Raw genomic sequence first — 14,896 nt, forward strand, 5'->3', positions numbered from 1 at the left:
AAATACATGGCAGAGATCATGTTCCACTCTCTTAGATCAGTAGATAATTCCTTGGGTAGTTGTGTCCTCAGTGGTTGCTCCTTTGTATACATTTACTATGGTTAATGCTGTAGACAACATTCCCCAGCCTGAGTCTTTTTGCATGACTAATAAACACAGTAGTTATCAGTATGGGAAATCATGGAATGTTCTACTGCATTAAAAACCTCATAGTTCTTTTGTACTATAAACTATAATATTGTCTTAGGTAGAATATGGGGATTTGGATCGACCAGGATCTTCAAGTCCTGGAGGAACATCACAATTGAAAATGCAGCATCTTCTCCACCAGGTTTTAGATAAATTCTACCCCAAACACTACAAACAAAACATTACTCCTGAACAGCTCAGGTAAGCTGTTGGTTCTTCAATACTTTGCACTGAAATCAGCTTATACTTGCCAAATTGTCTTTACATTTAAGAAGTTTCAAGGAGCCCTGTCAAGATTATCTGATTTAGAAACTCAAGCAAAACAAAGTGTCTGGAAAAGTTCCCTTAAAAGAAAAAACAATATAAAAAGAGCCAAATCACCAACTAATTTTGCCATATACAAGAAATTTAGGCCTTTCACTTCCAAATTAGGCATCTCAGTTTTGACAAACTAACCCAAGCCTATGATGAGTTCTGAGTTTTACACTTTCCCCAAGTATCAGTTGAAGCCAGATGCCTAACATTTGCAATGAGCCATAAAGCCAACTTACATGGGTTGCTTCAGGCTGTGCAGTAATTCTGGTAGCACATATTTCAGCAGGGTTTTTTTGTGTTCTGGCTTAGAAATTCTCACACACAATACAGAGAGTTCGAGTACAAAATTCAGATGTTGCCGCAGGTCTTAGATCTATCTGATTTAAAATGAGAGAATGGTCTTCCTACAGATCCTAACCAACTTAGGGATGCAGTGGTGGAACTAACACAGTTTCCTCCTTACAGAGCATACTAAAGGCAAGGTATGAGGAAGGTGAGAAAATATGTGCAAGTAGAGAAAAGCTAAAATAAATCCAGATAGTGCTAACAGTCCTGTCTCTAAGTGCTGTATAGAACAGCCCTTTTGGAGTAAAGAAGTACATTTATTAACTGTTCTAGTTTTACACAGCTTTCCTTGGAAGACATTAGTCCATAATAATGTATTGTGTCTTGGATTCCTAAAGGCAGCTGACAGACAGGCTGGCAACAAAGTGGATGGTGCTGCAGGGATGTTCTCCACCAGAATGCATTCGAATTTATTTGACAGTGGCCCGGAAATGGCCTCTCTTTGGAACCAAAATATTTGCTGCTAAGGTAACTGGAGCACACTTTTTTTCTCTTTCCAAGAGTGAATTATCTGAGCAGAGACATACAACAGACTCTGGTAACACAGGTTGAAAATGCTTCTACTTCAGAAAGGGAAAAATTGAACAATTGTTCTGAACGAGCAGCCCTGGTACCATATAGGTTGAAAAAGAAGGTAGACAACTATATTCTAACCACTAGGGGCTGCTAGGGTTCAGTAAATAAATACTGAAGGTGCCCTGGCTGTGTCAGTTGATCATGATCACTACCTGTCCTTACAAGCCTTGCCAAAACATTCTCAGACAGGATTTTTCTTAGACATCAAGGCTGCAATGGTAGGACCTTGAGGGAAGTCTTCTTCGTGGTTATTTGTCTCTTGTTTTGAAATCAAAGCTGCTCAGGTTACAGAGAAAAAAGTCTTAAAAATGAAAGGGACTCTCAGTAATATACCAGAAATTTTCAAAAAACAGTTATTTCTACTGTCAGGACTAAAAAAGGTTACTGTCAGAAGAGGTTACTGGTGTTTGAGGTTACTGACAGAATATGTAATAATACTGAAGAATCAGAATATAGAATAGGTCTACCCACAGGTGAAATAATGTTGGTATTCCTGATGATTGACATTCATTTTATAACTTTTCAGCAATTAAACAGCAAAGTCTATGGCATTAGCCATGTAATAGCAGATTCCCTGGAAAGATTTTATGTTATTAGCCAAAACAAGTCATCTTCAACAGACAACTGATGCACATTTGTCTAAGATTCTGTAAGAAACAAGGTAGCATTGATGTGATGGTACTGGGTGCACTGGTATAGAAACCAGCAGGTTTCACTGCCTTCCTGACACTTAGGAGCAGTATAAACACATGTGCTGAGCAGAGTTGCCATGCTGTTGCTCTGTCCTAGCATTTCCTTCAGTTTTAACCACACTGATGGATCTGTTTAATTTCAAAGGCTTTGTTATCCTTGTATCTTTTGTGCCACAATTTCAAAAAGTGTATTTAAATCTGAAAATGTTATTCCAAATTTTGGGGAAAGCTATCTTAAAAATTAAACCAGGTCACACCAGTAAGCCTTTAGAATTTTTTCTCATCTTCACTTTAGCCCTACATTTCAACATTTATATCAAAAGCATCATTCTGTGGTGGTCAAGAAATATCTGAATTAATAATTTTCTTTCTCTCTAGCCTATTTTGCCTTCCTCATTGGAAGATTGTCCAGTCTGGATAGCTGTGAATGAAGATGGTATCAGCATACTGGATTATAACACAATGGTATGTTGAGAAACACTGTCTAAAGGAATATCTTATCTAGCACAAAAAGATATTCCCCTGAGTTCAGTGAAGGTTACTAACAGTTTGTCTTTCACTTCAAATGGATCCAGAAGTTAGTTTGTAAGAGTCAGAGATGAGGGAAGTCAGTGTTATGTTTGAACACTCCATAGACAAAGGAAAATTACAGCTGCAGTATAAGGCAGGGCAGCAAACATGTTCATTCATCTTGCAAAATCTCAGTGGTGTGTGCTTCACTACCACCATCTGGAATATAACAAAATCTGTACTGTGAAGTAGTGAGGCATTGAGCACACCAGGAGAAAACTAGAAATGCAATTTTCATTTGAGCTTTCTCTGCCACCTCTTACCTATAGATCCCTTCACTGCTGGAGACCCGGTGTTCTTGCAGGCTGTAGCAATATAAACTAATATATAGTTCAAGGTAGACATTTGGAGTTTTTTACAGAACTATGACTTTTTCAAACTCTCTGCCTGCAGCATTTGAAGGTCTCTTATTCATACTCCTCTGTGCTGACCTTTGGAGGTTGTCGAGATGACTTCATGATTGTAGTCAGTCAAATGAAAGAAAGAAGTTCTGGAAAAAATAGCACTGAAAAACTCCTCTTCACAATGGCAATTCCAAAGGTAATTACAAATGAAAAGTGAGTTTCTTTCCAGCTGGCAGCATCAGGGCTGGGTGTTTTGTACAAGCCCTGGGGACTGGTACTTGTGGCTGCTGCACTAGCTATATGTATTCCACAAATCCTTTGTAAGCTGGAACCTTTCAACAAGAGACTTATTCTACCCAACTCTAAAAGACAGAGCTTCATTTTAAAACTGAACATTCCATGGGAGAAAGTCATTTACAAAAGCTGTGAGGTCAATAGATTCTAAAAATCAAAGGGCATTCTTACCTCTAGTTGACCTACAGTTAATCATTTTCTCTTTTCCCCAGATTGTTGAAGCAACACTTCTGATTGCCAGCTACATTAACTATCGTTGGAATCCTTCACTGCTGTCTTCCACACAGCCCTCACCAAGCAAAACACCTGCCAAGAAGCCCTGGGAGACTGAAAATCGCTGCTTTCTTCCTTCCATACCCCGAAGCACAAAGGGGCCCACCCTGCTCTAAGGGCTTGTTCCACATGAGCTGATTTTGTTGGTTATACACCACAGATTAATGCAGGCTCTGATTCTTTTTCCATAATAATAGACAAAGGTCCTCAGAGGTGGAGGCAAGGCAGCATACTTTCTCTTAAAAATAAAAAAAAAAAACTGAACTAAACAAAAGAACAAAAAAAACCCCACCTTGATTTGTGGGACTGTGCAGGAGATTCCTTTCCATGACACATTCCATCCAAAATACAATCCTCAGGTTATTTGCCTTCACAGTGCTCCAGTCATTACATCTGCACTCATTCTTCCATCCCCTACTGTACTGCCTTGCTTTACAAGTACATACATTTTCTTTGATCCCTCCTATTTTCAGCTTTCAACAGACAGAAACTTGTGTCCTTACTCAGACATGAAAGAAAGACATAGCTGAGAAGGAAGAGGAATTAAACTCACAAGAATAATTCTGGTGCAAATCAAGGGTGATTTCAGACCTCGCATAGTGTGTACAGAATTAGGGTTCAGCAGTACTTCAGAGTATTTTAAACTTTAAATAAAGGTGGAAGCCTAGGGTCTTTGCATGTTGAGTACTCAGAACAACTGGGTGTGAGTGTCAGAGGATGCCCTGGCACCTACAGGACCGATGCATTTCAGAAACTGACGCTGTTCTGTGCAATAGATCATCATGAGATTGCTGCAGGGCAGGCTCAGTGTGTCAGGTGCTCCACTGTCAGACAAGCACTTTCAAAGACTTTCTGATAACCACTGTTGTAGATGTGTTTGGAACTGCACATTATCTTAGACAAAGAAAGACATGACAAGCAAATTTTGTACTTTTTCTGTCTTTCAGCAACTAGGACAGACCTTCCCAGACAAGCTCTGCCATTCTAACTTGACAGAAGCTGCTTCTTTCAAACTCCTGCTTCCTTCATGTACCATAAGCAAGGAGGAGGTAGTCAGCAACTGTGTACTCATGTTCTTCTGACTTTCCTAGAGAATGTTGGTAGGTTTGATTTTTTTTTTTTTATCTGTTTCAAAGGGATTTCATTATGAGATTATTGAATTTTAAACAAATAAAAGAAAAACAGCAATTCTTCATAAAAAATCTAAATCTACTTAGTTTAAGTTTAGCTATTTTGATAAGCATTCTAAAAAAGCTAAGGAAGAATGCACTTTGAAAAGTACATTGTCCAACTTCATAATAATTACTCATTCATGGGCAGCTTTCCCAAATTAGAAGTGTGAATCCAACTGCTAGAAACAAGTCACCACTAGCAAACAGCTATTTACAACTAAACAATCAACCACACCAGTGTTTTTGCTCCCTAGTACCTGCCACCAACCTTGACCATCCAGCTAATGCACATGGGAGAGCTGGTACATCATGAAGGGTTTTTTCATGCCTATGATGGGTGCAAAGCCACAAACTAAAAGAGAAAGAAAGAGCAGGAGGCAGATAAAATTGTTGTAAGCAATCCCTCATCAGCACCTTTGTAATATAAAACAAACAAAAAAAACCCCAGACCATCCCATGGTGAGTTACAGAAACAGTATGGCAGACCTAAGACAGGAAAAGATTGTATGAACTGTGACCTGATTTGCACATACTGTAATGTATTCACTTATTATTAAATACCATCCCTTGAAGGTACAGAAAAGGGTAGAAGCTTTCTGAGCCGAAAATAACTTTAAGGTAGTTTGTTTTCTCTTGGATACTTTCCAGTCTCTAAATATTCTGATAGTAGTTTGTATTTCCCCTCTCTCTCACAGTTGTCTTAGTACAGCTCTGTCAGTTTGAATATACCAAGTGTTAACTCCTCCTCACTCTATCACCTGTGTCTTAACGATTTCTCCTGTATCTGAAGGTCTGTTTGACACTTTGCTTCTGGTATCCCACCAGTAACAAAGCTGCCTCAGAATAGGCTGAGTCATCATCAGGTACAGAAGTCTCCAGTTCACAGGCTGTGTTTCCTCACAGTGCTAATACTCATGTCCTCAGAGACTTGAGGAGACTTGTACCAGGGCAACCAGGAAGCAGAGATGTTAAATAAACAGGAGCTCTTCTGAAACTCCTTGTTTTCTGTCACAAATGCACTTTAAATTGAGAAGCATGATACACAAAACTCTCTTTCTTCCTTATTTCTTAAAAATATTCACCAATACTTGAGTGTTTCAGGGACCACCCCACTCTTATGGATGCACATACCCCTCCTATTTATAGCTTACCTGTCTTCAAACACCCCACCCTGTGTAGATACCTACTTTGTATGATTCTTTGGTAGAGAAAATAATTTTTAATTTTAATCAATGCTTTTGGCAATGACTGTTAATGCAGCATAGAATGAGATGACAAAAGCCTTTGTTTTCCTAACTGCTGTGTGTAAGTAAAAGGCTGTCTGGAAGATACTGTGAGATTTCTGTTTGTTCTTAATAAAATGTGGATTGTGAATTAATAACTATTAATTAAATGTGTATTATTCTCAGAATGAAATAAACTATTTTAAAAATCTTCGTGATACAAACAAAAATGAACATAGATTGTGTTTGGTATCCAGGCACAAACCATGGCTGGTACAAACCTGCCCTAGACTGATTCCTTGTTTCTCTCTGCTGATCTTCTCTCAGCTTAAGTGGAGGACTACATGAATGTTCACTCTTTCAAAAGATTGATGAAACAATCTTTCAGACTTCATGCTGTGACACAGCTTCTTGGTAATTTCTTCAGTGCACATTCTGAGAATTTAATGGGATTTTTACAGCATAGTAAGCATTCCCAGCACACTCCTGAGCCCATGCCTCTCCACTCTGCTGAGACTGTTTTCTGACACAAAAGGCAGTGGCATATCCCCAAGCTGCTGCCTGTCACTTGGACAACCACAATACTCCTGTGTCTTTCAAACTTTGTGGCACTGTGGGGAAAAAAAAAACCAAAAAACAAAACCACAAATCCCCATATCTCTACCTTATTGTATGATGGTATGGTGCTAAGTCTTCATTTACAGATTATGTGGACAAGCAGGGTACAGCATTGTAGGCAAAATAAGCATAAATGCAGGCTCTTGTGGGTTTAGCTCTTTTTTTGATACTTCAGTCACCTCATTTATATTACTAAGGAGTTGTGGAATATAGAGAGAAAAATACCAATTAAGTGTTACAGTAACTTTTAGCTTATCAACAAAGAAGAATTTCCCAACTTTAAATTACTACCAAGAGCACAGATCAATAGAACTTTATTCACATTGTCATTACCATCATTTTCAACAACACAAGCCTCATATTCTCAGAGTAACTGATGTGGCTCTTTAAATACCACATCTTTTCTGTGTCCTGTGTCAACAGATGCCCTGCCCCATTCAGCAATGGGTTCACATTTTCCCTGTGTTCCTTTTGATAGTTAAGCATTACTGAAACCATTCTTGTTGCCTTGGACATCCTTCAACTGATTCATCTCCAGCTGGGCTTTAGCTTTTCTATCTACATCTCAAACAGTGCTGCTATATTCTTCCCAAATCACCTGTCCCTAACCACCTTCTGTCCACTTCCATTTTGTGTTCAAGCACTGCCAGGAGCAGCTTGCTCATACATGCAGGCATTTGAGCTCCTGCTCATTTGGATGGACTGTTCTTGATCTCAAAAGAAATAATCCTTGACTATCACTCAGCTTTCTTGGATCCCTCTTCCCTCTAGGGCCCCATCCCATGGGACTCTTTCAAGCAGATTGCTGAAGAAGTCAGTCTTCAGATCTCTTATGTTTATTTCATTAAACATAATACTGAATGCAACAGTTTCATTTTCTGGTTTTGTCCTGAAATTCTCCTCTGATCAGGAAGTTACTATCTGAGCCCACACATCAGCTTTGGTATTTAGAGTTTTCAAACAAAGGGTTAAATAAAAAACAAAGAATGCATACTTATGGAAGTCAAGCCAAAGTTATTTTATAATATTAGCATAATTTTCAGATGCATTAAAGAGTAAAAAATTGATGCATTTTCTTGTCTCCCTTTGCCCTATTTCCCCATAATTCTTTCCTGGAGAGGCAAGAAAAATCCTTTTCTGTATGAGCCTAAAAGTTCTGCTCATGGGGCAGTTCTGCTTGCTTTTCCATGTGTCCCTCTAACTTCTGCTGAAAGTTTGCTGCCTTTTTTTCAGCTATTTTATTTCACTTTATTGTGGAGCTGTCTTCCTCTGTTCCAGGATCTCTTGACAACTTTTGTACACTTCTATCAAGCAGTCCAGTCGTGGCTTGGAGCTCTAGAAATCAAACAACAGAGAATCAGGCTCTGAACTGAAACACCAATTAATTTTTCCCAAACAGCAAACAGTGGTCAAAGTACAATGACTTTTCATCAATTCTAACCTGGACCAGATTAAAACCAGAAAGGAAGTGAAAGTTTCACGGTCCCATAGTCCCTATGATCCTATAACTTTTGAGCTCCCAAAACAGCACTACTGTGTAAAGTCCATCAAATGCCTCCTTGCAAGAGTTGCTTAAGAGAACAAAAGGTCAATTCAGTGCAGTAGAGTTCCTGGGCTGAGTGACACAAGAAATTGTATTTTTGAAGGCTGACATAACTTAGAGAAACACAAGGAAACACAATAAAGTTACTAATGATCGCTCTTTCAAAACTAACATACTAACTTGCATATTAAAATAATTACAGACAGGTACTGAATTTCAAAATGGAGGAGTTCTGTACCACCTTTGCTGCTGGCATTAACTCTACTGGTACTAAGCTATTTCCATGAAAATAAAACTGTTCAGAATTGAATGGTCAAAAAAAAAAAAAAGAAATAGAGAAAAAATACAGATGCCACACAGACCCTTTGAACCTGGAACGGAGCATACCTAACACTTGAATGCAGCTATCTGGAATTTAGTAGTTGTTGATTTCAACATTTCAACAACAGCAAAATTACTTTTCCCCTTGTCTATATGAGAAATGTCTATTTTATATTACTGCTACTAAAGATCCTTACAATTGTGGGACTGAGTTAGCAACAAGTATCAATGGAATAGACTATTAATATTCCTAAGTATTTAGCTGAAAACTGACTGTATCCAGTCACAAACTGTACACAGATTACAAAACAGTCACCAGCAGCAGGTGAATTAAGGACAGAGAGGGCTGTGCAGCTCAGCTCAGCAGTCTAAGAAGTGAGGTATATCTGTACTGCTTACCACCCCTCAAGGATAAGAGCATTGTTGTGTTAGGCATGAACACACACAAAGCAAATCCATTCAAAAAAAAATGGGATTATGATCAGAAGATGTTAGCAAGAGAAGAGAGAGGGGAGACGAGGTAACAGCAACACAAACAAGTTATTATACATTAAGCAAATTGGTCATGGCTTGTACTGTGACCTTTGTCAGCAGGTCAGGCAGGGGAACTCATCCCAATACCAAGAGGTTTTATGAATTTTGGTACACAGAGCTGAGAGAAAAATCAACTGCAGCACAGTGCCAGAGTTATGGGGATAACCCTGACCACAGGACTGCACAGAAAGCTCTACAAGTCCACAGCACCCTAGGTGAGCCAAAGACTTTTAGTTCATGCAAACTCCTGGCTGGGTTCAGATTGACACAACTCCCTGTTGTTTGAATGGAGAGCAAATGAAAAAACCCATCCCTAGCTCTGTGAGACTTCAAAAGCCACCCACCCTGACAGCCCAGCCAGGGAAAGGCAACTGTCAAGACTACCTGTAGTGGAATTAAAATATGTTTAGACAACTTGTGCACACACAGTGACCACAATCTGTATTTCTCCACCATTCAGTCAAACTCACCTGAAAGAGTGGCACAACTTCAGATACTCCCTGAGGATCTTCAGGGTCCCGGAGAAGGATACACAGATAGTAGATGACTTTTTGCTACAAGACAAACAGACAAAAATCACTGGAGTATAAAAATGCTACCAAACTGCCTGGAGTTAGCACAGAAATAGGATCTGTTTCAACTCACTAGGCTGAAAGCAAATCCTGCCAGGTCACAGTCAAGTCTACAAATTTTTATCAATAGCTTTCACTTGATACAGAAATAATTTACCTGTTTTTTTCTATTAAGTTTTTAATCTGAAAAGAACATACATGTGCTGGAAGGGTAAAGTCTGCTTTTCTGCAGAAGCTTTGCAGAAAACCATGGCAATAGGAAAAACCATAGTTTGTGTTGTCTTAGCTTCTCATCTCCATTTTTACTACTCTGGAGCTGGGCATCAGGATTTGTAAGAACAACATACCATAAAGGATTAAACCCACTAGCTCAATGCCAGTGGCATTATCCAAGGGATGGATTTGGCTTTTCGAGGTTATTTGTTTGGTTTGAGTTCTCCTTTAAATGAGAGAGATGACAGAACAAGGAGAAAAATCTGAAATAAAGCTCCTGATGTCAGTAAAGCTGACATGGATGGTGCTGTGTTTAATTGCTCTGGTAAATCATGCTCATGAAAATGCAGTGGATGTGAGTGTGCCCAGACACAAGAAGACAAGAGTTTCTAAGATTACCATATGGATGGCTTCATTGATAACCACATCCTTCACCTGACCCATCTCAATGAAGGTTGTGCTCTCTTTCCCTGAGGCATAGGATGAAGTCACCTGGATGCCGAGTGAGCCGATCACCAACAGGGATTCCTGGTCAATCTTCACAAAGTGCAGGTATATGATCAGGCCAACCAGCGTGATGAAGATGGCAGCAGAGAGCACCATGCTGTTCTGTAACACGAGCCAAGAAAAGGCAGAGCTCTGGTCTTACTGTCACACAGTTTTAGAGAAAGTACAGTTGCACAGTAAATTGTATATTCAAGCTACAGGTGCAAAGAATTTTTACTTAAGTAGAGTCCTTTATTTTCACCTGGCTGGCTGATGTATATGTAATGAGGTTTAAATCAGTTTTTGCAGTACACACTAAAACAACTGGGAGCTGAAAATAAAAACAGCAAGAAAATTCTGTTCCCTTCCAAATTCAATCTCAACCCAAACAAGCCAGTTATATCAATGAGAGTGAATCATACCACTTCTATAAAAATGATGTCACTGACAAAGAAGTGTTGTGAAATGTTTACAAGAACTAAGGGTGGATTCTCAGAGTGGAGAAACCCTCCTTCAGCATAAACACTGCCCTGGTGGTTTTCTTATTCTGAACTGCCATCTGTATTTGTTCAAACCTCACCCTCTTCTTGCCATAAATACCAATCCAAAGAAAATTTGCTTTATCCTGTACTTTGTCTAAGGATCAATGTCTTTTGAATGCTGCAATCTTGGGATTGATGATACATTTTAATGTATAACTGATGACACTATAGTCACCAGTAAGTCACTTGAAGACCTGGCAATAAATCCTAATGGTCCACAACCTACAGCCTGTTTCTGGGACATGTTTAAGAGAACTCCAGACCACCTACCCATGAATGAGAGTTATAATTGACACTTCCTAAAGAACCAGAACTGCACAGCCCTACAGCTCAAACTGGGCCTGTACCACCATGTGAGCTAAAGAAGCCATGGCTTCAGAAAGTACACAGGACTTCTCCAAAAGTTTGCTATCAAAAAAGTGTCATGAACTGTCACTGAAATCCACAAAAAGAGACACTTTCAGACCTGATTTCCTGGCAAAAGGAAGGATTGCAGTCACGTGCATGCAGGCTGCAAGAGCATGTGTAAAGGCAAGCAGGAGGATAGGGGGTGGTAACCACTGACTGCGGTGTAAGCTTTCATAAAAAATGAAACTCAAACATGAACCATCTTTTCCTGTCTGACTCCTGACAACTCATAACGCAATCTCTATCTTCATTTCTTAGGAAAGACTACTGAAAAAAACTGACGTGTGACAGTCAAAGCATGAGTCACAATGACCAGCTTCTTTGGTTAAGCTACAGGTTGGACATAACTGGTCTGGCTTCAGTTTTTGATAAATCCAAAAGCACTAGTTTAGAAATCAGCAGCTTTTGAAATCTGTACTGCAAGCATCTTTCTGTCTGCCTCAGCTGTGAAAAGTGATAACACTCATGGTGCAGCACTCTCTGAGCCACTCAGAAAAATTCCTTTTGGGAATTAACAATCATTCACCTTCTTCAATTCCTCAATTCCAGATTCTCAAATCCATCTCTCCAAGTGAGCACGTGTCAGCTGGATCCACAAGCATGTGCCAGGCATCACTCAGCACCCAGACATGCATCTACCCTATCTGTCAAGAGGCTACAAACCAAGGGAGGCACCCGAGAAGCCATGGGTGGCAAAGCGGCTGGCAGCCCGCGGCCCCCAGGCCGGCACTCCTCTCGCCCTCTGCCAGCACACACCCATCAGCTCGGCTTTCGGGAGCGGGGATTCCCCGGAGCGGCTCTGAGCGCCTTCCGGGGGGCTCCGGCCGCCCTCCTCGGCCCGGGGCCGCCAGCCAAGGCAGCTCCGGGACACGCTGGGCCCCCATCCCGCGGGACTCGGGCTGAGGGCGCAGCCGCGCAGGGCCCGGGCGGCGGGGCCGGTACCTCGCTGATGGCGAAGAGCCCGTAGGCCGCCAGCCAGACGGCCGAGGTGGCGGCGCTGAGCGAGCGCAGCTGCAGGCGGGGGCCGCGCACCGCCAGCTCCCGGCAGGACGCGCTGTGCTGGCGGCGCCGCAGCGCGATCGGCACCCCCGAGGCGGAGCGGAACCGCCGCTCCTCCGCCATGGCGGGCAGGCGGGGCCCGGCCGGAGCGGCGGGAGGGGCCTGGGCCGAGGGCCGGCTCTGCCGCCGCCGCTCGCTGCCCCGGGCCGCCCGCCGGGCTGTCCCGCTTGCTGCGCCTCGCGGGCGGCTTTCCTTCATCCCGATGGCGCCGGCAGCTCCTGCGGTCTGCGCGTTGATAATCCATTGATTGCTTCCTCTGTTTATGGAGTATGAGTTTTAAAGGGCACAGGGTGTAGTGGTGCTGCGCGTCTCTTGCCGTGATGAAGAGACAGGGGGTTTCACGGAATCGTGGAATGTTAAGGGGTTGGAATGAGCCTTAAAGATCATATGCTTCTACACCACCCTTGAAAGGGACACCTCACACCAGACCAGGTTGCTCAAGGCCTTACCCAACCTTGCTTTCAATACTGTCAGGATTGTCATCCACAGCCTCCCTGAGCAACCCGGTCCAGAGTCTCACCGCCCTCAAAGGAAAAAAATTATAATATCTAACCCAAATTTCTCCTCTTTCCATTAGTCCTTGTCCTATCGCTACAATTCCTGATGAAAAGTCCCTCTGGCTTCCCAGAAAGCCCCCTTCAGATACTGGAAGGTTTCTATGAGTTCTCCATGCACCCTTCTCTTCTCCAGAAGGTTCTCTTTCTCCCCTCGGTCTTTACCATCTGCGACTACGTAATTTGATTTTTCCCCCCCCAAGGTTTAAAGTATAGTTTTCTGATCCCTTGCCATCTAAGTACATGATAAATTGGATACTTGGCTTTGCACACAGAGATCTAGTGAGTCTTTGTATTGTGTTCCCTTTAATCCATTTCAGTTATTACTTCATGTGACTTACGGGGCAGTAATATAAAACTACAGCCCTACAGCCCCTGACTTCCAAACTGCCATCCTGATTCCTTTGGCCTTTCTATTTTTTCCCTTCTCCCACAGTTTTTGAGTGAGTGTTAGCTTGAATTGCAGGTGCCATCTGTCTGTGAGCAATTCATTCATGGTATCTTCAGAGCTCTTGGGTGGATACTATATATACTAAAAAAACCCTATTAACTTGTGTTCACAGGGGCAGCAAAAGAGCCTTAAGGGACATGAAAAACCAAGGGGCATCAGAGAATCACTGCTGAGGTATTTCCTTTGCCTGGAGGAGTGTTTGTTGGCTGCCATGTGTGGGAAGTCTTGTGCAGTTTGTCCAGGATCTCACTATGATACAAGAGACCAGGTGGAGGGATGGACTGGAGCTCTGAAAAGGAAAGGTGAGCTGGCCTGGAGGGGAAAAAAGTAACAGCAGACTGAAACACTAATCTTATAAAATTAAGATTTTAGTTACCTTGCTGAAAATAATTAAAAGTTAGAAGGGAGTAGTTATCTGAAACTTAAATAATTGATTGTCATTTTATGTTTGCTCAGCTGCACTTACAATGGGAAAAGACGAAACTAGTAAGTGGACCCAAAGAAACATAGACAATGCAACCAGAAACCCATTCTTTGAAAAATTGGACTATTCCCAGAAATCATTTATATTGTCAGTGGCAGAAAAGGTCAAGAGTTTACGGTGAGGAAGACTCGCCTTACTTCCTCCTTTTAAGACCCTCCCCACAAAAACGCCCCCAGACTTAATTTAAGAAGTGAATCACACATGCTTAATAGCTATTCAAGCTAATTTCATAGGAAAAGGGGGATAGGAGGGGGTGTTATTATGAATATGTATTTATTTGATTCCTCTGCTAATAAATAGACTTTGTGATCACCTGTGATTTTGCAGTTTGTGTTAGAGGATTACCTCACACTGCTGCCCAGCACTGAATAAACATACACTTTCTGACTTTAAACTGTTAGAGAGTCTTTTGTCTGTCACAGTTGAGTATCAGTATTAGACCAATACTCTTATTTTGGTAAATCAAGACAATGAACTGCAGAAATGGAGAAGAAAGTACTGAAGTTCAAAAGAGGATGAAAGAAGTTGATTGATGAAATGAAAGTGAAAAAACCCAATAAATTGAAATCAGGCTTTTAAAAGAGAGAAGAAAGGTCTGAAATAGCAGATGAGAAGGACTGAAATAAAAAAGCAGGAGTTATGACAACTGGTATGACAGCTTCAGACGTGGGGACAGGGAGAAGTGGAAAGAAATATCAGAATAGGGGGCAGAAGAGGTAAAGGCACTGTGAACAGCGAGGTCAGTAACAGGACAGAAAAGAAACATGAGCTCCTGGAGAAATGGTAACCATAATTCACACTAACAAGACGTGGAGTACTGAGATGCAGAGACAGGAGGAGAACTTGGAAATCTTAAGAGGAAAAAGCAAAAGCATGCTTGGATTTTTGTGTGTGTGTCACTGGCAAGTTCCTGTTCAACTATGTTCGTACCCTGTCATCTCATGACCTGTCAGCCTTTCTTTCAAGTACATTTTTTTCTTGTACATAAAGACTGCACATGTGACAGTGGGAGTCCTGTTGCCTTGTCACAGCGGGGAAAGGTGGGGACTTTGATTTGTTTTTAAATCATTTGTTAATCATCCTTCGAATGTGCCTCGAATAGGAACAGCTGGAGACCT

At 41.4% G+C, this 14,896-nt stretch overlaps 2 protein-coding genes across 2 annotated transcripts in view; one reads left to right on the forward strand and one right to left on the reverse strand.

Annotated features, from left to right (window-relative positions):
* Nucleotides 1-6,201, forward strand: part of PLEKHH1 (pleckstrin homology, MyTH4 and FERM domain containing H1) — a gene marked incomplete at its 5' end in the record, with an annotated part of 50,649 nt that extends 44,448 nt beyond the window's left edge. The window contains 5 exon segments of the mRNA XM_079309633.1: nucleotides 248-390; nucleotides 1,188-1,317; nucleotides 2,496-2,582; nucleotides 3,081-3,227; nucleotides 3,538-6,201. Coding sequence (XP_079165759.1) covers nucleotides 248-390; nucleotides 1,188-1,317; nucleotides 2,496-2,582; nucleotides 3,081-3,227; nucleotides 3,538-3,714 — 684 coding nt within the window. The 3' untranslated portion in view covers nucleotides 3,715-6,201.
* Nucleotides 6,202-6,909: 708 nt separating this feature from the next.
* On the reverse strand, nucleotides 6,910-12,399 carry PIGH (phosphatidylinositol glycan anchor biosynthesis class H). Its single transcript, XM_079309698.1, has 4 exons — nucleotides 12,173-12,399; nucleotides 10,194-10,403; nucleotides 9,480-9,563; nucleotides 6,910-7,946 (listed from the first exon to the last, which is right to left on the reverse strand). Exons 1-4 carry the CDS (start codon nucleotides 12,350-12,352, stop codon nucleotides 7,860-7,862), a joined length of 561 nt encoding a protein of 186 aa, XP_079165824.1. The 5' UTR covers nucleotides 12,353-12,399; the 3' UTR covers nucleotides 6,910-7,859.
* Between the last annotated feature and the right edge of the window lie 2,497 nt (nucleotides 12,400-14,896).

The sequence above is a fragment of the Erithacus rubecula genome, assembly GCF_903797595.1.
Source record: "Erithacus rubecula genome assembly, chromosome: 6".
In the NCBI taxonomy this organism is placed as follows: domain Eukaryota; kingdom Metazoa; phylum Chordata; class Aves; order Passeriformes; family Muscicapidae; genus Erithacus; species Erithacus rubecula.